This window comes from Spermophilus citellus (genome assembly GCF_964194105.1).
Source record: "Spermophilus citellus genome assembly, chromosome: 12".
NCBI classification, from domain to species: domain Eukaryota; kingdom Metazoa; phylum Chordata; class Mammalia; order Rodentia; family Sciuridae; genus Spermophilus; species Spermophilus citellus.
In genome coordinates this window covers 117,307,570-117,330,041 of record NC_138198.1, presented here as the reverse complement: position 1 = coordinate 117,330,041, position 22,472 = coordinate 117,307,570, and the positions used below count along the sequence as shown (strand labels likewise).

The 22,472-nt window shown below is 42.5% G+C and overlaps 1 protein-coding gene across 2 annotated transcripts in view; it reads right to left on the bottom strand.

Moving 5' to 3' along the window:
* Positions 1–11,939: 11,939 nt before the first annotated feature.
* Positions 11,940–22,472, bottom strand: part of TNFRSF11A (TNF receptor superfamily member 11a) — a 53,724-nt gene continuing 43,191 nt past the window's right edge. For both annotated transcript variants that reach the window (XM_081263766.1, XM_081263767.1), the window contains one exon: positions 11,940–13,420. In XM_081263766.1, the coding sequence (XP_081119892.1) occupies positions 13,101–13,420 (320 nt within the window). In that variant the 3' untranslated portion in view covers positions 11,940–13,100. The remainder of the gene's footprint in view (positions 13,421–22,472) is intronic.

Here is a 22,472-nt window from a genome sequence, read left to right as displayed (position 1 = left end):
TCATTTTCCATGTGATGTAGGATTTTTCCTTCCTTCTTTTATCATTGATTTCCAGTTTCATTCCATTATGATCAGATAAAATGCATGGTATTATCCCCACCCCTTTATATTTACTGAGGTTTGCCCTATGGCATAATATATGGTCTATTTTTGAGAAGGATCCATGTGCTGCTGAGAAGAAAGTATATCCATTTGATGATGGTTGATATATTCTATATAAGTCAGTTAAGTCTAGGTTATTGATTGTGGTATTGAGTTCTATAGTTTCTTTATTTAACTTTTGTTTGGAGGATCTGTCCAATGGTGAGAGAGGTGTGTTGAAGTCTCCCATAATTATTGTGTTGTGGTCTATTTGATTCTTGAATTTGAGGAGAATTTGTTTTGTGAATGTCGCAGCACCATTGTTTGGTGCGTAAATATTGATAATTGTTATGTCTTGTTGGTGAATGGTTCCTTTTAACAGTATATAATGACCTTCTTTATCCCTTTTGATTAACTTAGTCTTGAAGTCGATTTTATTCGATATGAGGATGGCCACCCCTGCTTGCTTACGAGGACCATGTGCGTGGTATATTTTTTCCCATCCTTTCACCTTCAGCCTGTGTATGTCTTTTCCCATCAGATGTGTCTCCTGGAGGCAGCATATTGTTGGATTTGTTTTTTTAATCCATGATACCAGCCTATGTCGCTTTATTGGAGAGTTTAAGCCATTAACATTCAGAGTTACTATTGATATGTGGTTTGAACTTCCATCCATGTTTGATTGTTTATCCTTTTTTTAAAAAAAAAAAAAAATTAGTTTGTCTCTCCATGATTGTCTTTCCCCTTGCCCTCTGTCTTTACTGCGGCACTTCCCACTGATGGTTTTGGTTATTGTTTTTCATTTCTTCCTCGTGTAGTGTTTTGCTCAAAATGCTTTGCAATGCTGGTTTTCTGGCTGCAAATTCTTTTAACTTTTGTTTATCATGAAAGATTTTTATTTCGTTGTCATACCTGAAGCTTAATTTTGCTGGATACAGAATTCTTGGTTGGCATCCATTGTCTTTCAGTGTTTGAAATACATTGTTCCATGACCTTCTTGCTTTCAGTGTCTGTGATGAAAAATCCGTGGTTAACCGTATTGGTTTACCCCTAAATGTAATCTGTCTCCTTTCTCTTGTAGCTTTTAATATTTTCTCTTTGTTCTGTATATTGGATATCTTCATAACAATGTGTCTTGGCGTTGGTCTACTGTGATTTTGTGTGCTCGGTGTCCTGTATGCATCTTCAATTTGTATATCTGTTTCCTTTTTTATTTCTGGAAAGTTTTCTGTAATTATTTCCTTCAGCAAGTTTCTCATTCCCTTGGTTTGAATCTCTGTACCTTCTTCTATCCCGATGACTCGTAAGTTCGGTTTCTTAATGTTATCCCATAATTCTTGGATGTTTTTCTCGTGATTTTTTACCAGCCTTTCTGAGTTGGCTAGACTCTTTTCAAGATGGTGTATTTTGTCTTCATTATCTGATGTTCTGGTTTCTACTTGCTCCACTCTGTTAGTGATACTCTCAATTGAGTTTTTAATTTGGTTTATCGTTTCCTTCATTTCTAGAATTATTGTTTGATTATTTTTTATAGTCTCTATCTCCTGATAAAGATACTTAACTTCTTCTTTTATCTGTTTGTGAAATGCATTCTCAATGTGTTCTTTCGCTGCTTGAATTTGCTGTCTTGTATCCTCTTTAAGGTTCCATTCCATCTGTCTTAGGTGTTCCTTGAGTTCTTTATATGACCATTTTTCTGATGACTCTAGGTCCTCCTGAATATTTAGGCTGTCCTGCGTTGTTTGTACTCCTTTTCTTCCTTGTTTTTTGAAGCTGCTCATGTTGTTTCTTGTTCTGTTTGACTGCTGAGTTACTGTTTACTCCTATAAATTAGTTTGATGCTTGGGAGGAAAGGTATTTGAAGGGAAGGGAAGAAGTCTCTAAAGAGAATGAGAGTAGGCAGGTAGAATTCAAGAAAAAAGGGGGGATAAGAAAAATGAGAAGACTAAAGAAGAAAAAGAATAGGAACTAAAAAAGAAAAAGATTAAAAAAAATAATAATAATAATTAAAAAAATTTAAGTTAAAATTAGTAGAAAAAAAATTTAAAAAAATATTTTGTAAAAAAAAATTAATAAAGCAACAAGAAAGAAAAAAATGAAAATGAAAGAAAAACCTAAATCAAAAAAAAAAAAAAAAAAAAGGAGAAAAGAAAAAGAAAAAAAAAAAACCTAATAAATGCAGTCTTAGAGTTTGATTAGCTTCTCTTCCAGTAGATGGCGCTGTGCCCACCAGGTCAAGTTTCTCCTGTCAATACGCGGGAACCAATCACTGTGCAGCAGCTCTTCCCAGACTGGGCGAGTCTCCAATCCTGAGTGTCTAGGGCCTCCTCTTGTGTCTAGTCACTTCCCACTTTTTCTCTAGCCAGGCCCCTCTCACCACAATACTGGCTACACGCCAAGTCTGCTGCTCCCGGGAGCCCTGTTTTCATGAACGACTGGGCACACTCTTCCAGTTTGCCATTCCCTCAGACCCTAAGCTTGTAGAGTTTGGGGCTGAGAATCCTCAGCGGCTTTTACTTGCCCTCTGGTATCCACTTCCCGTAGGTGGTGCAAGAGGCCTCAGCAGTCAGCCCTGGTGGGAGCGGTATTTCCGCTTGTGGGAGCCGCACCACCTCTGATTCCCTCGGGCTGGCTGAAGCACTCACAGGAGAGCTGGGAGGTGCCCTTACGGGAGAGCTGGGAGGGGCTCTTAGAGTTTTCCCGATGTGTGGAGAGGCAAGGCTATGGGATCACACACCTGTTTCAACGCAGTTATCTCCTCCGCAGCAGTCTGATGACACGGTTTCCCTTTGCCGGGAGACTAATTCAACGGGTGGGTCCTTCTCTCCCAAGCCCCGTTTCAAACCTGTGGCCACTACTTATGAAGGCTCGGTAGGCATTTACCTTCGTAGGATGAGAAGGGCTGACCCGTTGTTTCAGCGGGATGAATTAATGCCGAGTCATAGCTGTTTGTCTGCGGGAAGCAGGTGACCGGGAGTTTGAATTCAGCGGGTCAGAGCTCAGTGCGTGTTCTCGGATCACTTGGATTTTAAATTGTCGCTCATCTTATCAGCTGTTTCATATACTTCGGCAGTTCATTCGCGCGGTGAAGAGTCTGCTCTATGGTGCTCTGTGGGAGGCGGCGGCAGCGGCGGCGGCAGTGGCGGCGGCCTTCGGGACCCCCGCTATTTTTTTTTTCTGGGCTGGAAAAGCATGCACAGCAAGTAAGCAGGCACACCACACGTCTATGCTTGGAATCGGTTTGGAAGAGCCAGCAGCCTGGAGAAGCAGGTGACAAGGTGTCAGAGGGGAAGTAGAGGAGATGGAGCCCAGATCAGAACTGACACCTCTCAGGGTCTGTGCAGTGGCTGAGCCCTATTGACTTAATCCTGTCCTGAGGCCCCCAAATAAAAACAGTCTGTGTAACATGGCTTGAGGAGTCTCAGGAGCAGACTCAAAGGGACCTGAGTGAGGACTGGGTCACCTGTCATCCTACAGGAAGGGGGCTCCACCTGTTTCCAAACAGACTGACAATGTCAAAGTTCCAGAAAGCTCCCAGAAGTCATTTCTATAGGTTTTCTCAGGACCTTTAATAATCTCATGTGCCCCCATGATTCTCTAAGAGAGGTGCCTTTTGTAGCAACTCCCAAAGTTATCTGTCCACAAAATGAACAGCTCATGGCTGAGGCTCCACAAAACACATTTTGGAAGGTCCTGAAATAGATTCCTGGGTTTCATGGAATCTGCCTGGCCAGTTGAAGTTTTCCAGCCCTGTTACAGTTAAATGATCCTTAAGAATCACTTAAAATCCTTAAGATCCTGTTTATTTCCCCACACATGGTTGTGCTTAATGGTACCCTAACTAAGGACCCTTCTTCATCACCACCACCAAAACAAACAAAAACAAAACAACAACAAAATACCATGGGAAGAATTCTTTGTGAATGATTTCAAAAGGAAGAGAAAACTAGAATATGGACATATCCATAATGTCGCCGGAATGTATCAATGAGGGCAAGATTGCTAGATTTAGCAAATAAAAAGACAGAACATTTAGTTAAGTTTGAATTTAGGATAAACAAGGAATAATTTTTAGTTTATATGTTGTTCTCATGCAAATTTGTGAGGTACACAAGCCAAAATCTTATATATTGTTGATCTGAAAATGTAACTGGGCAGCCTGTATTTTCCTGGCAACTCTGGTGGGAGGTAGCTTTTTAAGGAATGCTGTGAGGTCTTTGGAAGGCAGTTCTGGTGGGAAGTGAATAAATCTTTGAGTCAGATAGTTCTGGTGGGACTAGTTTGAATGCTCAACTAGCAACATGAGTGAGTTACTTTACCTCTCTGACCCTTGATTTTCCCAGCCACAAATAATGCTGGGGGTAATATTTTCTTCATAAGATAGCTGATAGGATTAAATCTGAAGCTTCATGAAATAGACTTTGCTGCAATGATTATTAGCACACATTAATTGTTTCACTAATATCAGTTCTACCCTCCTCAAACTGTTTCCTTTTGTTTGAGGGACAGTATGAGGAAACAACTTTGTTGGAGTCCTAAAAGATAAGGTGAATAAGATAGCTTTCATCCTCTCTCTCGGCTTCTGTGGGGCTTCTGTAGTTCTAAGGCAAGGAGCTAATGGACAGCTTCTCATTACTCCCTGCACAGCCCTTCACACCTGAAGACCCTTCACACCCAGAAGCCATTCTAGGGAGACTCAACCAGCCCTGCCTTTCCTAGTAATCCACATATCCACGAGTTCTACTGGAGACACAATTGACCCAAGTCTTCCAGAAGCCTCTGTGTTTCATTTGCAAATACTGATTTTACAGGCAGTGTTTTGTTCTCTTGGCTTTCCAACACTGCTGGACAACAGGCCATGGAGGACAGAGGCAGCCTGCCCCAGGTGGTGCTTCTCCTCTGTGTCTCTCTCTGTCACTCTGTTGCTGAACACATTTTCAATTTCCCAAGCTAGTGAAGAAGAACTGCAAAAGTGATGCTCCAAAGAGCGGGGGCACTTCAAGCTGTGCGTATTCTTCTCTATCCTGGCTTGTATAATTATTTTGATTACCAAGCTAATTCTCTAATTACGTTGCATTTGGACCAATGCTAATTATTTAACATTAGTTTGTAGCATGTGTGGACTGACTGGGAAACAAAAAATCATTGTCTTGGGCAAATGAGGGGAATTAGAAGGAAATTTGGGGCGACTCACTATGCTAAATCTGCTGTGCATCATTCTAAAAGTAGATAATGGATCCTGTAGACAGATAACTTATGAAAACAAAAACAAAAGCAAGCCATTTCCTAGAAGAGAAAGGAGATCAGTCCAAGGCTGCCATTGTTCTAATTATGGCTTTGGTTTTCCCCAGAGCACAGGAATCCTCACATTCTTTTCAAAATGCGGTAAGGAAGTGGAGAGGTTCCTGTTAGTGAAAATACAACCTCATTTGAATGTTTAAAAATACCTCTTGAGCACAGGACCAACTGCTATCTTACCTACTGGGTAGATGATAAGGATGTTGTTTGTAACAGTTTTAATTAAGTAATAAGAAGGAAAAAGACATAATTTAAGAGTGTGATTACCCAAATTACCCAGAAGTATACTTTATCTCTCCTTATTGGTTTTTTAGGTAGATCTAAAGCCTATAGAACCCTTGCTTTTAGGAAGTAAAACAAAATGAGCAAAACAAACTCTGTTCATCATTGGCTAAACTATTTTTAGAGTCAATTTGTGGAAAATTCCAGGGGCTGGCGGGGATGTGGAGTGATCACATTGCTCTACTGCACACACACACTATGCCTCAAATTTGTTAAAATCCAACTGCCAAAGTGGGCAATGGTGTTAGGAGGTGGGGCCTTCGGGGTGATTAGGCATGAGGGCAGAGCCTTCATGAATGGAGTTATTTTTTCTTATAAAAGAGGCGAGGGGTGGGTGCGGAAGAGGGCCAGAGAACAGCCTGGCCCCTCTCACCATGTGGGGACACAGCAATAAGTGGGCCGTCTGGGACCCCAAGGGGCCCTCACCAAAACCCACTGTGCTGGCCCCCTGATCTTACTCTTCCAGCCTCCAGAACTGTAAGAAATAGATTTCTATTTTTATGGGGCCATTCAGTTAAGTGTTTTTTTTTTTGGGGGGGGGGCTATGAAGGGTTTTTGTTTGTTTAATACTTCTGAAAAGAATGAATATATAAAGAATTAAAACAGGAAAAAACATTGGTTAAACACTAATGAATCTACAAGATTAGGATTTGGGGAAGGTGGAGAAGATTACCTAAACATTTTTTTAAAAACTGGAAACTGCAATCAAATAAGCTGGAAAAAAATCCCTATTAACTCTTATGAAGAGTCTCTACAAGACTCTTGCCATGATTTTCATTAGAGAATATCAGTGGGCTAGGGGACCTCATATGCAAAACAGAAATAAGGGGATTCTCAACTGGTCAGTCCCCTTGTTGGTAAATGTTCTCTCACGCTATCCACATGCCTCAGTTAAGTTTTAATATGGAAAATTTAATTTCTGGAGCGACCAATATGTATTTTAACTTTCATCATATAAAACCCCTTCAATTTTATGAAAAAGCAAAACAAAACTGCTATTTTGTTATAGCAGCCCAAAGGAACTAAGGCAATATACTTACTATACAATCCAGAAGTTCCCTTCCTTGGTGTTTTTCTGAAGGACATAACACCAATGTTCATAAAAATGTTGAGAGTAATTTTATTCATAACTATCTTAAACTAGAAATAACCCAAAGGTAACTCGCTCGTAAATGGATAAACGAGTTATAGTACAATCAGGCAAAAAAAACCAAAACACCACCATATGAACAAAAAATCCCACCCAAAATGATACTACTCAGAAACAAAGGGAACAAGCAAAAAACACAACTTATGCTAAAGTGAGAGAAGCCAGACCTAAACAGCTACACGCTGTACGATTCCGTTGATATGACCTTATGGGAAAGATGGCAGAGAGACAGCAGATCAGAGGTAGCCAGGGGCTGCGACAGGGGAGGCATCTGACTTCAGAGGAACAGGAGGGAGCTGTGAGCAATGGTGAAGTGTTCTGTTTTGGCTGCGGTGGTTCCAGGACTCTATGCTTTTATCAGAATACAGAGATACAGACCTTTAAAGGGTACATTTCACTGCATGTAAATGATACTGACTCAAACTTATTTTTTAAAATGAGTCATTTTGTGACCTCATAGGTATCATGCCAATGGTGAATAGATTTCCATTAAAACACCTGATGCAAGCTTGGGAAAAGAAGGTGGGCAGGTGGCAGGAAGGGGCAGGGCCTCCCCTTTTCTTCAAATAACTAGCCAGCTGCTGTCCTGCCACTCCTTTCTCTGTGTGAGCAGCAGACAGATGCACTGAGCTGACAGGGCCCATGTTTGAAGGTCGTGTCTTGGAGAACAGGGGCCACCGTCTGCCCGTGATCATAGATGTCTTCCATCCTACAGACACCTGCTCATTGTCCACACCATCCATGGATGTCCAGACCTGAAGTGCCAAGTAACTTCTGAGTTTTTGTTTGCTCAGCTTTAGAGACCTCTCAAGCATGTCACTGGCTGTTCATTAGGTACAATGGATGCTGTAATGACTGCCATCTTTGATAGAGATCTATAGGGCCCTGCAGCCTACAGCTGGCAGGTGCAATAAGGATAAATGCCCATCAGCTACTGCGAGAGGGTTGCTCACCCTTCTTATATAGCACATCAACATCTGCTTGCCCGAGCTGCTGAAAACAGGATGATTAGTATCATCTCATTTACAGAAAGGAATCTTTTCTGGGGTATAGAGCCAACTAACTTTATGTGAAAGATATTGTACTGGTCCTGAGTTTCCAGAGAAATAGAACCAATAGGATCTATCAATTTATTGACTGGGAGAAATTTATTACACAACTATCAAGGATGAGCAGTCCCACAATCTGCCACAGGAAATTGGAGGCTCAGGAAAGCAGGAGGTGATTAGAGATAATTAGAGATACATCTGAGAGCCAGAGCACTGGGGACAGAAGGCTGAGGTCCAGTGTGAATAGGTATGATGCTGGGGATGGGAGCCTTTGACAAATGACAGTAGCAATAAAACTGAGCCAAACAGAATGGACACACAGGCAAACCCTGAACTGGGGGTTTGACCTCAAGGAGAGAGGAGACAGCACTGAGAAAGAGAAGGTTGCTCTTGGAATAAAGAAGGGACATGGCTTTTGTTGGGTAGCTGAGGGGGGCCAGGATCTGGTTGATCATTATCTCAGTTTGGATTTTGCTAGTTGGATCTGGTGAATTCCTTATTGCTTGAGGGGGCAACCTACCATCCCACCAGATGATTGCTCCTGCTCAGAGGGGTAGCCTCACTCCTGTCCTGGGGTAATTGCTCCCATTTGGGGGGTGATCTCATCATGGGGTGGTCTGTCTAAGGACTCTGCTGTTCCAGGAGGGTGTACGAATGACAATGACCGACGACTTGTAGGTCTCTCTCCCGCATCTGGAACAGGATGTTGTGAAAGCAGACAGCTGGATGTCCCTGAAAATCTTGAAAATACCTTAGCGATTCTTATCTTGGGGTCCTCGGTTTTGAGGGGGGCCAGATAGGGTGAGTAAACTTAGTGATAATAAACAAACCTTATATTGCCAGTTTTTAGACAGACATTCCTTAAGTTTGACAGGTCTATAGGTGGAAGGCCTCAGAGTGCCTCTGTTCTTTGTACTTGTGTAGTCCCTAATGGTCTCAATTAGGTACAGTGAATTCAACCTTTTTCTACATTTTGTGTACTTAGGCCCTTGTGGTCTGTAAGCTGCCCACTCACCCTGGGAAGGCCATCTGCTTGGCTCAGTCCACTGACTCAAATGCTAGCCTCATCCAGAAACCCTCTCACAGACACACCAGAAATGATGTTTGAGATCCGGCATTCAAGGCCCAGTCAAGTTGACACAGAAATTAACCATCACAGATACAAAGTTTCTAGTGCAAAATTGTAGGACTTACTAATTAATTTGGAAAACTAATGAAAAGTTGGATGTTTAAAAAAATATTTCCATTGTTGACTCTCTCTACCTAAGTTCAACTCTAGTGTACATCATTTTTTTTTTAATAGCTAAAAACAGACTTCCATTAGAGGAAGCAGAAAATTTTGGGTATAAACATGACCATTTACCCACATGGTCATTATAATGGCCACTGAAAACTTTGAAGTTTGGGTGCACACCCCACTCTAGCTTTGTGAACTCGGGAAGTTTGTTAATCATCCAAGCCCAAGTCCTCTTTTAAAAAGATAATAATAATCACTCATAGATTTGCTGTGTTGATTCAATGAGCAAATATTCATATAGCAATAGGTGCATTGGGAACTGGTAGTTGTTAGCCATAGCTGGCATGCAGGGGGCCCTCTCCTTGTCTTGAGTACACTTTACATTCTTGTTTTACTCTCTAATAGAGCTGCCAATGGTTGCTGCTGCTGCCCCCTCCCCATTGGCAGCCACCAACAGTGGTTTAGGTCAGGAGCAGAGGCCACCATCAGTGCCAAGAGGTCTGCACTCAGCATCAAATGACAACTCAGCATCAGTGAAGGTCCTGGCCCAGAGCTCAGGGCCCTGGCTCTGTTGCCACACCACACTCCAGTCATGACATCTGAACTCTTGCATTGCCTAAGGTTTGTTTCTTTTATTGTCAGAAATTGTTGTCTTGTCCCTTCTTGACCTTCTGACTCAGAGCCAGCCAGGGTTTAATAAAAATACCTGTTTAAAAAGGGGAAGGACATATGAAGAATATTAAAACAGTCCTACTTGCCCCCAAACGTCTTCCCAGAACAACCTTGAATTGCGACCTCTTCTTGCTGTGGTGACCACCTAGAAAAATGTATCTTGAGACATTGCAGATTGTCATGGGTAAGCGGTGCCATTAACAGACCAAATACGTTTGTGTCTTTCCACAATGTCAGAACTTATTGAAAAACAATAAATTCACAGGCTATACCACTCTTAGTGGTGGCAATTCACCAGATACTCATGGGTTGCCTGCTAGTCATAAGCTGGGTAATCACAAGTTCTTTTATTCCAATTTTAACTACTAATATCTATAACATTCAAGTCACACATCCCACTTTACACAATGAAATATATAGGTTACAGAGAGGCAGATTTTGCTTGCTCTCTCCAGACCCTGACACCGTAAGAGCAAGCCCAACTCAGCAGCTGGAAGGATGGGGGACCATGTACAGAGAACTCAGGCTTGTCCAGCCCCACCCCAACTCGTTGCACCTTCATGAGCAAGCCCCACCCGGCACGGCCCAGGCTTAAGAACCACCCTACTTGAGTTGATCCAACTATAGAACCTTGAACTAAGTAAGTAGCAGTTGCTTTAAGTCACTACATCGTGGGGAGGGTTGTCACACAGCAAGAATCCTTCTTTCCCTGTTCCATGTATCACACCCGAACTACTCCTGACATTTACAAGTAAAGAAACTAATTCTTCCTTTTTCTAGCAGCTGAGTAGAACACAAGTAGGAAATAACACATTTCATTTCCCTTTAAACTCTCTCACTAGGTGCCAGGCTGTATTTAAAATAATTTTCTTATGAGATTAACAACAGACATATCAACAAAGAGAGTGTTTTCTCTCCCAACCCTGTCGTCAAGGGAACCACCAATAAGACACAATAAAACCAATGTTTGACACCACAGCACACCATGGAGATCAGGAAGAAGTTGCATCATGATTCTATAAAGAGTCCTGTTTTAGCACGCCATGAAAAGTAACCTTGTGTGGTCAAATATAAGTTTAATAATCTCTTTATCAGGTCCCCCAAATAATTTTTCATTATTGTTTTCATTTCCTTCTGATTCCATTTGTCACATACATCTCTATAATTCACAGACACAGACCTATATTTGCTACACATTTCGTATCACTTAATTGCCTGTGGAACAACACAGAATTAGTAGGGATCCATGTGGGAAAGAATGTTACCTTTTTTTCTGAAAATAGATTCTTAACATATTTATATAGCACCTCACACTTAAGGAGCTCAAGGCACTTTAGCATTCACTGTAGCATCCTTTTGATATCTCTGGGTAGGGAAACCAAGATAAATTATCATTATTGCCTTTTTATAGAAAGAAAATGAAAGCACAAGAAGGCAAAATCATCTCAGTGAGGTGGTGACAGTCACAGTAGGAATGGGTTTTTAGCTTAGCAGCCTACTCTGTAAACTTATAACTTTGTTTAATATATTCGATATCAAAAAGTACAATGGAAAAAAAGTACAATGGTTTCTTCCATTTGTGTAGCATCTCTCTTTGGATGGACTTTAACTAAAAGAGTAAGACAGATTGTAAATTCCCACCAAGACATCATCCTGGCACTGCAGTTATTTCCCACAGTTCTTCCTGCCAGTGAAGTAGCCATTCTCTGCTTCTCCATCAGAAATCACAACCAACTGCCCCCTCCCCATCATTGGTGGCCCCAGCCTTTCTACGAGAACTGCAACCAGGAGGGTGAAGCCAGGGCCATTCTCTTTAGCTGGACACTTGTAGTTGGTAAAGTCTGCACAGCAACCATCATTACCACTACCAGATGTGCAAAATAATTTTAATTTGCTTAGGGGCTTTACCTTTTCTTCAGTGTTTGAGGAGAACCAATGCTCATTGGCCACTAAAGTGGGTAAATCCCCAGTCGGCTCCTTATGGTCTGACTTACACTGTTTCCTCTCAAGACAACCAATGCCAAGAGACGCACCCGTAGGAAAATAAGTTTCCCTATATCCACAACACGAGGATTTGTTTGTAATTTATATGCACTGGAAAATAGCAAGAATGTTTTCTACTTCTACAAGTCTAAATCAGAGATGCACAGGATTGAGGAGGAAAAGAGGGCCCAGTGCCAAAACACATTTATGGCATTCATATCTAGAAAGAGAAAATGCAAATTAATGTCAACTTATTCATTCTTTCTTGAATTTTCCTGGCACCCTCCTTTCACTTTGTATGCAGGCTGGCCTTGTGTCCTTACTCATTTTCTGCATCCTTTCCAGTGAGACATCAGGAATAAGAATGCCAAGCCGCAACAACTTGGATTTTTATATATTTAGTTGCCAAGTACCTGTTACCTCTGCCAGTGTGGACAAGTAAGTCTGGTAGTGGGCAAGGCCAGGCACTGAACTTAATTCTGCTCAAGGATCTATACAGATTTAAAAACATGGTGTGCAGGGAGAGGGCTGGGGGCAGGAGAAATGGAAGTTACTCCCAGTTACTCAGGAGGTTGAAGCAGGAGAATTGGAAGTTCGAGGCCAGCCTCAGGGAGACACTTTTCCAAAATAAAAAAGGACAGGGGGTGTAGGTAAGTGGTAGAGCACCTCCTGGGTTCAATCCCCAGGATCAGGGATTGGGGTGGGGGACATTCAGGGAGAACATTTGATTTGCCATTTTCTTCCTTTTAAAAAAAGAGAACATAGAATGTCTTTCTCAGAAAATGCATCCCTCCACTTGATCCCTGCACCTCATTCTAGGCTTAAAGTGTCTAGCCTTCCCCTCAAAGTGCTTAGAGCCATCAGGGAACACTGTGAGGGGAGAAGAGATGCGAAAGAAATTATGTAAAGGAGACTGTTACCTCCAGGATAATTTGGGAGAAAAGAGGGCAAAAGTATCAAGAAATACGGTATGAAAGAAAGTGAAATATAAATATGGGGGGGGGGAATAGAGATCTGGATGGAATGAGACAGTCATAAAACATGTCAAAAGGGACAAGTTGCTGATTACAAGATAACAGGGGGCGGAGGGGGAGGAGTTACAAGGTAGTCACAGGTGCCCAGCGCAGATCACCAGGTGGACCAGCCGCTGAGGGCCTCGGCGAGAAGTCCCGATACATTTACGGTTTGGCAGTCACTGGTTTTCCGAAGAGCAAGGTGGGCAGAGGTGCCAGGTCACTGTGCACAAGTGTACCGATGCGTGGCGGGGATTCCCGGCGCGGAGCCGCGACCTCAGGTGCCACCGCGCGGCGGGAGGCGACACCAGGCGTCCCGCGGGGGCTGGCCACACTCACGCGGCCGCGCCCTGCTCCTGCACCGGCCGCGAGGCCTTCTCGGGCCCCGGCGCGCCCTGCTCCTGCAGCCCCGCGCCCAGCCGCGCCTCGGCGCCCGCGCACGAGTCCGGGAAGCGCGGCGCGTTCCCCGCGAAGGAGTCGCGTCGCGCCAGCGTCTCTTCCTGCACCGGGCGGCCCACGGGCTCCGCCGCGGCCCCCGGCCCCGCCGCGCCCTCCTGCGACGTCTGGCTGACGTAGACCACGATGATGTCGCCCTTGAAGTTCATCACCTGCCCGCTGGAGATGAACGTGGAGTTGCTGTTCCCAGTCACGTTCCCTGCGGGGAGGGGGGACACGGAGAGGTTGAGTCAGCGTCGCCGCTGGGGACTGGCCCCGCGGGGAGCCGCCCGGGCGCCGCGCCCCTCGCAGGCTGGCCCGCAGGGTCTCTCGAGCGAGGCCGGGCACTCCCTCCCTCTGGGGAGCCCCCCGGCGCCTAGCGGCCTGCAGAGGCAGAGGAGGGAGGCAGGAGGCCACGCTCCTGCCCGGCACAGGGGACTGACCCTGGATGGCAGAACCACAGACAAGAACCAAAGGTTACAGAGGCGACGTGGGGGGCGCAGCAAGCACAGCTAATGGCCCAGCCGTGGTCACTGGGCAAACCTCAGTCCACCGCCTCTGACTGGAGGCTTCTGTCACCTGGGGGCCTTCATTCCTTCTTCCTTCTATAGAGGTTCCTAGCAGCTCAGTCCTGGAGGATCGTGGGTCAAGTGGGCTCAGTTTTTAGCGGAGGTAATAAATTTTCTTAACATTAAAAAGAAGAAGAAGAAGAAGTTACTCTAAAAGAATGCTTTTTTCGTCTGTCATGCAAAGTGAAATAAGCCTATCCCCCAAACTAAAGGTCGAGTATTTTCTCCGATATGTGAATGTGACCCATAACCGGGAAGGGGTGGATTGGACAAAGGGAATGAAGGGAGGGGAGGGGGAATGGGAAAAGGAAAGAATCTGACATAACTTCCCTTTGTACCTATATGAATATACCACAGTGACTCACCATGGAACATCCACAAGAAATTAATTTAAAAAAAACAACCATGGGTAAATGGCAGAAAGGTCAATAGAGGAGGGTAGGGGAAGGGGAAGGGAAGAGGAAGGAGTAGTACTGGGGACTGAATTAGAACAAGAAATATTTCATGCTTTTATAATTATGTGAAAATGGATTCTATTGTCATATAAAACTAAAAAGAACCAATAAAAAATAATGTTTTTTTCTTTACTATTACAACATTCTTGCTGGTTCTGTTGTTCTTCAATATCCTATGAAACTACATCTAGGCACTGGATGAATGATTTATGGTTTTGAATTTCATCACATCTCTTCTTTTTCCTCTTCATATTTAGATGTAGCTAGTTGTGTCAGGGTATATGTCATTTATTCGCCATTTAAATTTTTTATTCTCCAACAAATCATCGTGAATCCATCGTTATTTACTACTTCTTTGTTAGAACCTTAAATTAGTCTAAGCTGAAGTTTAAAAAAAATCAAAAACCTGTTTGGGGGGCATTGTTTTGCACATGAAGATCTGTGTAAAATTTTGCATCTTAAGAATTTCATTCGGGCTGGGGATGTGGCTCAAGCGGTAGCGCGCTCGCCTGGCATGCGTGCGACCCGGGTTCGATCCTCAGCACCACATACCAACAAAGATGTTGTGTCTGCCGAGAAGTAAAAAATAAATATTAAAAATTCTCTCTCTCTCCTCTCTCACTCTCTCTTTAAAAAAAAAAAAAAAAAAAAAAAAAAGAATTTCATTCCATGCTGTTGCCCTATGGCAAACAATTCTTTGATAGCGATATCCTAAAATTTCTATAGGACTGATATTCTTTTCAGTTTTCTATTTTTATTTTCAAAATAGAACTCAAACCCTGTAATTTAAGGGATATATTTTAACATTCAGAATCCTTCAATTTATAGACTGGATAATAAACTTATTCTTGGAGGGCCATAGGGGGGTTGGCAGTGGGGAAGACAATATCAAGCTTTTTAAATTCCTGACAATTAAGAAGTTAACTAAAAAGAGCATGAAATTCTCAAGTTTATTCTTCAAGTGTTTCTTTACTGAAGGTATAATTTATAACCAAAACAACCTTTGATCAAGTCCATTGTACTGCCTTTTGTGAAATACAGTAAACTGGTACAGATTAAACTTTTTTAAAAAAGAGAAGTTGTACTGATTTGCCAACAACAAGTGTCCTCAGGGTGGTCTTTAAGGCTGTGTGACCTGCACGGCTGCATAGAGCCTTGACCTCAGAAGGGCCCCAGGATTGTTTGAATGCTCTGCTGTCATCATCTTGAAATTCCTATTAATTTTGAACAGGGGGGCCTTGCATTTTAATTTTTCACTAGCTCTGCAAATTATATTGCCATTTCTGAGGAACAGGCAAGTGTTAGGAATATTGATCTGAGTTTTTATTTACTCTAATATAGCATCACTTTTTTGGGAGGTAACATCTCATAGGTTGGACATGTTTTAATTTTGCAGAAGTGTTTGCCAAACAATTTTTTCTACTGATGAAGTAAATAGTCAGCAAAACACTGAATTATAGAGGTTATCCATTGGTGCTCTTAAGATACAGACTCAATTATGTGTTTTCCGGATATCAAGCCTCCTACCACTTGCTGGAATCTCATGATGAGATACATGGACTCTCACGAGAGAGGAAAAGAGACCCTTAGTAGACCCAGATCTACAGGCAAGACCTACTCATGTTTGTTCCTTTAGTTAGATGAACAAAACACATCAACTAGGACAAAAACAATCAATTTAAATGTCACCAGATTCAAAGACTTATACAAATGTGCCCACAAATGATCTATGGCCAGACTGCTTAAACAAAAAGAAACATTCTAACCCCCAAATATCAAATTATTTTCTTGGAACTTAATTCTCAAGAAAAAGCTTGCCTGGGAACCTGCACTTTTTGGGGGGAGGGGGATACCAGGGATTGAATCCAGAGGCACTTAACCACCAAGCTACATCCCCAACCCTTTATTATATTTTATTAGAGACAGGGTATCGCTGAGTTAATGAGGCTGGGTTTGAACTCACGATCCTCCTGCCTCAGCCTCCCGAGTCACAGGGATTATAGGTGCGTGCCACTGCACCCAGCTCCAGGAAAATCTTATATGTAATCAGAGAGTTCAAGCTTGGGGCATCACTTGTCTACTCCTCTCTGAGACAAGGGGTGCCCACACCCTGCTTTTGGGGTATGTACATCTTCACTGTCCCTAAATAAATCCTTGTGTGTGCCTTACTTTTTACATGTACTGGGATTCTTTCAAAAGTCAAGAACCCCCAGGCTGAATTGAGGTTCATTCTCCTCCTTGGAGGGACCTTTTCAGACCGCGGTCTAGTGACATGAATGCCAACTTTTTGACATAGAAGTGAGTCCTGTCCCTTGGAGACTGGGTTTTGTGACTATATCAATGATACCTTTAATGTCAAAATAGAACAAAAACAAAGTCACTTGCCAAACAGGCTACATGCAGAATTCTCCTAGAGTGGTATTTCCCCAATTTCTCATATAGGTCTCTTCCACCTCAACTTTAATAGCAAAATATTTTCAACAACTCATTCTTTGAATCATCCAAAAACATTCAACAATTTTCATAGAAATGATCCTCAGGCTTATCAAACTCATTTTTTTGCCAGTTTATATAACAATGAAAGTTTTAAAATGACACCAAGGTCAATTTACACCCACAGGACTAGGCACACCCAGGAATTATGGAAAGCATGATCATTCATCAGTGGGAGCAGAGGGCCCGGGAATCCTAGGGTACCCAAAAAGTTGTGAGTAATCAGTGTGCCAAGGGCTTTGGAGGACCTCATTCACAGAGAGGAGAGTGAGGGTTAATCTGAGCCTTAAATGGAAATAGATCAAGAGCATCCACTCCAATAATAAAGGTAATAGAAACATTATTCCAAATCCAGACTTTTCTGCATGCTCTCTCCAGGCTGTTGGCTGTATTCAGACACCTGCCTGCAGATGCTTTGCAAGTGAGCACTCCTGGTGGTTGGCTGGCTCATCCCTCTACTAATTGACATTGTTTTCAGGGTGAAAACTGTCTTACAGCCTTCTTTTTCCTTGGCTTCTCATAACCCAGACTCACCTGAATAATCTAATAACATCAATATCATTGTGAGGTTTCCATTTCTGGGGCTCAGAGGGGAGGAAGTTTGACAACAGGCATGGGTGTATTAATGGTTGCCTGGGTAAAGGAGTGTAAGAAATTGAGTGAAAAAGAGGAGACAGCAGAAGTCCAAAATATCTCAGTTCTTGTCCCAGCTTGGCCCTCATTGGTGGTGAGAATTTGAGACAAACTACCTAAAACTCTTCAGGTTTGCTCATGTACAAAGCCAGCATCGATGACCAAGCCATGCTAGCTGGGCATGTGCAGGCACGTTATATATATTTGTTAAATAAACGAACTCATAAACGTGGCAATCTGGTGGGATGGCACAGGGTTAAACAAGATGGTGGGTTTGAAAATGCTTGGGAAATGGCACAAAATTAATCACAGATACAATGACAGCCCTGCTATAGCTAGTAAGTAGCATTAGCACTCACAAAACCCTGAAAGGCACAGAAATTTGTGAAACAGAGACTGAGTGGTAATGTCCTTTCCATCCATCTTGTTGGAGGCTCTCCATGTGTCTTAGAGATTGAAAGGGTGCTTTCCTCTGGAAATCTAGCCAACGTTTGTTTTCTCTTCTGAAATCATCAATCATGATTGCCTCTGGTGAGAACAGTCATCTATATAGATCCACGCCAAGCCCATAGTCTCAATTCTTGTCGCACGAGTCAGCTGTGAGTTGAATGTTTGCTAGATTAGAGAGAGGCTCAGAATGAACTGGTGATAACCTGTACCCTTAAGTACAGCTCAGTCCTGAACTGTCCCTGCTAAAAGCAACAATTTGCATCCTACATCTCTGCACAGAAAGTTTCCATGGTTACGTCAGCTGATCTGAGAGGGCAGGACTCTGGGATGGCAGCCTCCTTAAGACACCATGTGGGTGACCTGCATAATCTGGGGGTGTTGTGGAACTGCCTCTCCAGCACAGTGGGCATAAGTATTTGAAATGCCATGTCTAGTAAAGGACACTTAACTCAAACTATTCAATGAACTCTTGAAACTCAATTAAAAAAAAAAACGAAAACAAACAACCTAATTTAAAAAATGGGCCAAAGATCTTAACAGACTCCTCATCAAAGAAGATATATTCAGATGACAAATAAGTGTGTGTGTGCACGAAAAAATGCTACACGTCAAATGTATTGAAGGAAGTAAAGATTAGACCAACAATTAGATTCCACTACACACTTATCAGAATGGCCCCAATCCAGAACACCAATGCCACCAACACTGGTAAAGATGGGGAGTAATGAGAACTCATTTAGTGCTGGCAGGAATGCAAAATGGTACAGACACTTTGGAAGACAGTGGGCAGCTTCTTACACAACTAGATGTAACAGGCTCCCCATACAAGCCCAGGATATTCCTCTTTGGTATTTACCCAAAGGGGTTAAAACCTTATGTCCATAAAAAACCTGCAAGTGGATGATTATAGCAGCTTTACTCATAACTGCCTAAGATATACTTCAGTAGATGAATACACAAATATTAACTGTGGTAATCCAGACTATAGAATATTATTTAGTGACAAAAAGAAATGAGCTATCAAGTCATGAGAAGACATGGAGGAAACTTCAATGCGTGTTACTAAGTAAAAGAACCCAACCTGAAAATGCTGTGTGCTGTTCAATTCCAGCTAGATGGCATTTGTGGAAAAACTATGAAGACAGTAAAAATATCAGTGGTTGCCAGAGGCTGGGGAGGGGGAAGGAGGGATACACAGTCAGCATACAGAGGATTTTTAGAGCAGTGAAATTACTCTATATGATACTGCAATGTGCCCTTATAATTTGTCAAAACACAACACCACGAATGAACCTTTTTTTAATGTAAACCATGGACCTGGGGTGATAATGAGTCACAGTAGGTTCATTAATTGTATTAAACGTGCCCACTCTGGTTGGGGTGTTGGTAATGGGGGAGGTCATGCATGGTCATGCATGTGTTGGGGCAGAAGCATATGGGAAATCTCTTCTTCTCCTACATTTTTTTTTTCCTTTCCTGAGTCTCAAAAAGTAAAGTCTGTAGTTTTTAAAAGGCCCGAGGCCCATCTATGTGCCATTAGGCCACAGAGCCTTTAGGAACTGGCAAGGCCAAGGGCCTGATACTCTCTCTCAGAAGCTCTCCTCAGGCTGCCTTTCCCACAGTTTTCTCCTTCAAGGCCACCTTTCACATGTATTTTATTTCTCTTGTGAAATAAAAGATGGAGCCTTTTGAGAGAGAGGACTTTCCCCACAAAAGAATCAGTGATGGTTAAAACAGAAACTTCCAGAGGCAACTGGTAGCAGACAAGAGTCTCATTATAGGACAAGGAACCGTCCCTTACTGCACATCTCAGTGTCCCTTCCTGCAGAAACTTCTAGGTCTGGCATGGCCTGGCCTGGCCAGTGCCCCTCACTCAGCCAGAGTGGCCATTTATCCCAGGCCTGTAGAAACTGAGGATTCCCCAAGACACAGTGATCCAAGGAAATCAGCATCATTCAGGAGGAGATGGGGGGGGGTGGCTGAAAGGAGAGGGATCCCTGTCAGCTACTCGAATCCTGGCTTCGTTGCTTCCTAGCCCTGTGATACTGGGCAAGGAATTTGCCCCACAGGAGTTCTGCGAGTAATTAAAAAGCTCATCACAAAGCACTTCGTCGGTGCCTGCTAACTAATATCTAGAATACCACAGATGAAACTGTCATCCTTAGGATAGCAAAACCACCTTGCCGTCTCTGAATGCCACGTAACAGTAGAAGGCTACTTGAAGGCTACCCAAGAGTTGATCCGAAAACCAGAATGACATGGAGGTTTTTTATAAAGTCAGGGATTTGAACATTTAGAATGGATGAGTTGACTGAACATTAGTATTTAATGAGATTTAACTAGAAAAATGTTCTGATAACTTGAGAGTGTTAAAAATAGCATCTAAGTCAACAGAAACAATGAACGAATGATGTGTCCCATTATGATCAGAAAGATTTATACGTTGCTAAATCCATGCTTTATATAGCAGGCTCTGTGGAATCTGTTTTTCTCAGGCAGAAAGAACAAGCTTAGGTTTAAGAACACAATCCCTGACAGAATTTACATTTTTTAACAAGGTAACGCACACTTTGCTTCTCAAAAGCTCATTACAGTTGTTTAAAATGCATAACACATGAATATCAAATCACCAGAACTATGCCAAATAATACCACCAAATTGTCATGTAGATTTTCTTCCAAGTAACAGAACTAAAAATATACACAAATACACTCAGACTACCCAGGCTACATTGGGTTCTTTGGGAATTAACATAACATAACATTATATATTTAACCCATATGCTTCTCATGTGATTTTCCTTTTTATGGAAATGCAAGCTCTGTTTCAGGTTTGGAAGAAACTGGGTATATGAAGATAAGGGAAAGGAAGCAATATTTAATAATTCCACTCTGAATCATGCTTGAAAATTACTTAGAAGATCTTAAGACCAAATCCTTCCAAAATGAGCTCTAATGATACAGAAAGAAGGGAGGTGGTACTAAATTAAACAAGGTGTATACAGTGGACAAATTTAAAAATATATTTTGAAATAATGAATTGACTTTTGGCACCAATGAATGCTGAGCAATTATGACCAAGTAAGCAAATTATGAAATACTGATTTTAACTTAAAGATTCAGGACCAGTGGGCTAATTAGTACCTGCCTTACAACACTTAGCTAAAAGTGAAAACTTGGCGCATGGCATTTATTCTAAGGAGAGTGAAGAAAGTAAAAACTAGAGGCCTGTCCACTGCTGGGGGCAGTAAAGGGAAGGGAGGAAAATTCAGATAGGAAAACCTTTTCCTGTCCTTCTAGGATGGAAATGGATGGTCAAGAACAGTCATTCCCAAAGCAGGTGGGCCCAGGGATGGGACTGAGGAGGGGGAGCAGCGGTGAGTCAGACAGGGGTGTTCACCCTCCAGTCATCATGGCCACCAGGAAGCTTCTGCCTCCTCTGCTCAGGACAGCACAGTGTGCCCAGGATGGTCATTGCCAGTCCTTCCATCCTCTGCTTCTCACCCAGCCTCTAAGAGCAGACCAAAGAAGTGGGGGCCTAAGAGCCCATTGGGAATGAATGAGGAACTATGGTGCTTTTGGTTGCCTGCCTACTCTGACTGGTGGGATGAGTGTGCATATCCATATTGATTCCCTGAACATACCACGAAGCCACCTTTGAGATACTAGAAAGACAAGGCATGACAAGGTTATAGAAATCCCTACTGATTGCTTATGGCTACTAAGACTGGGTTGTGTGACAGACTCTAGGCTCAGTTAGAAAATGTCCAAGATTGGGGCTGGGGATGTGGCTCAAGCGGTAGCGCGCTCGCCTGGCATGCGTGCGGCCTGGGTTCGATCCTCAGCACCACATACCAACAAAGATGTTGTGTCCGCCGAGAACTAAAAAAATAAATATTAAAAATTCTCTCTCTCTCCTCTCTCACTCTCTCTTAAAAAAAAAAAAAAAAAAAAAAAAGAAAATGTCCAAGACTCATTGCCAAAAAAAACGGTGACCAGTGCATGGGGCAGGCTGGGGAAGGATCCATACTTTGGAACGTATGGATTCTTTTTGAGTTTCTTCATTCCCTAACATCAATCCCTACTTGTATTCCAAGATTTTCCAAGTCACTGTAGCTCAAGAGACCTTCAATAAAGGTTTTATAGAAAAACAAATATGTCACCCGAGTTCATCAATAATTGCTGGGGGCCCTGTAAATAAGCAACTCTCCCCCGCTCAGAAGTAGCAGAACCTATCGACTAACCAGAAGCTAATGCCAACTTGTTGGTCAACCATAGACACATTAATTATAAGCAGTTGCTACTTTTTCCATATGAAGTTACCATTCTCCAGTGGCACAGTAAGAATTCTAACTCCACTGAGGGGCTTATAACCAAGGTAACCATCCTGTTATCAGCATCAGGCATCATCGAAGACCTAAATTAAGGCAGGGCTGTTTAAGACATAACCCAAAGTAGGTATTTTCCCCTTTGTTGGTCTTTGCTAATGATTCTCACTATTCCTTAAGAGTTAAAGCATCAATAAAATAGCCTTAACAACTTTGGGTATCTTTTTTAAGTTGTCTACACTTGTAGAGGCTGGCACAATGGAGACACTATTTCCTGTGGAAATCCCCAGACATTGTCATCAGAAAGCACTTAGTTTGGTTGTAAGTTTAAACAAACAAATAAAC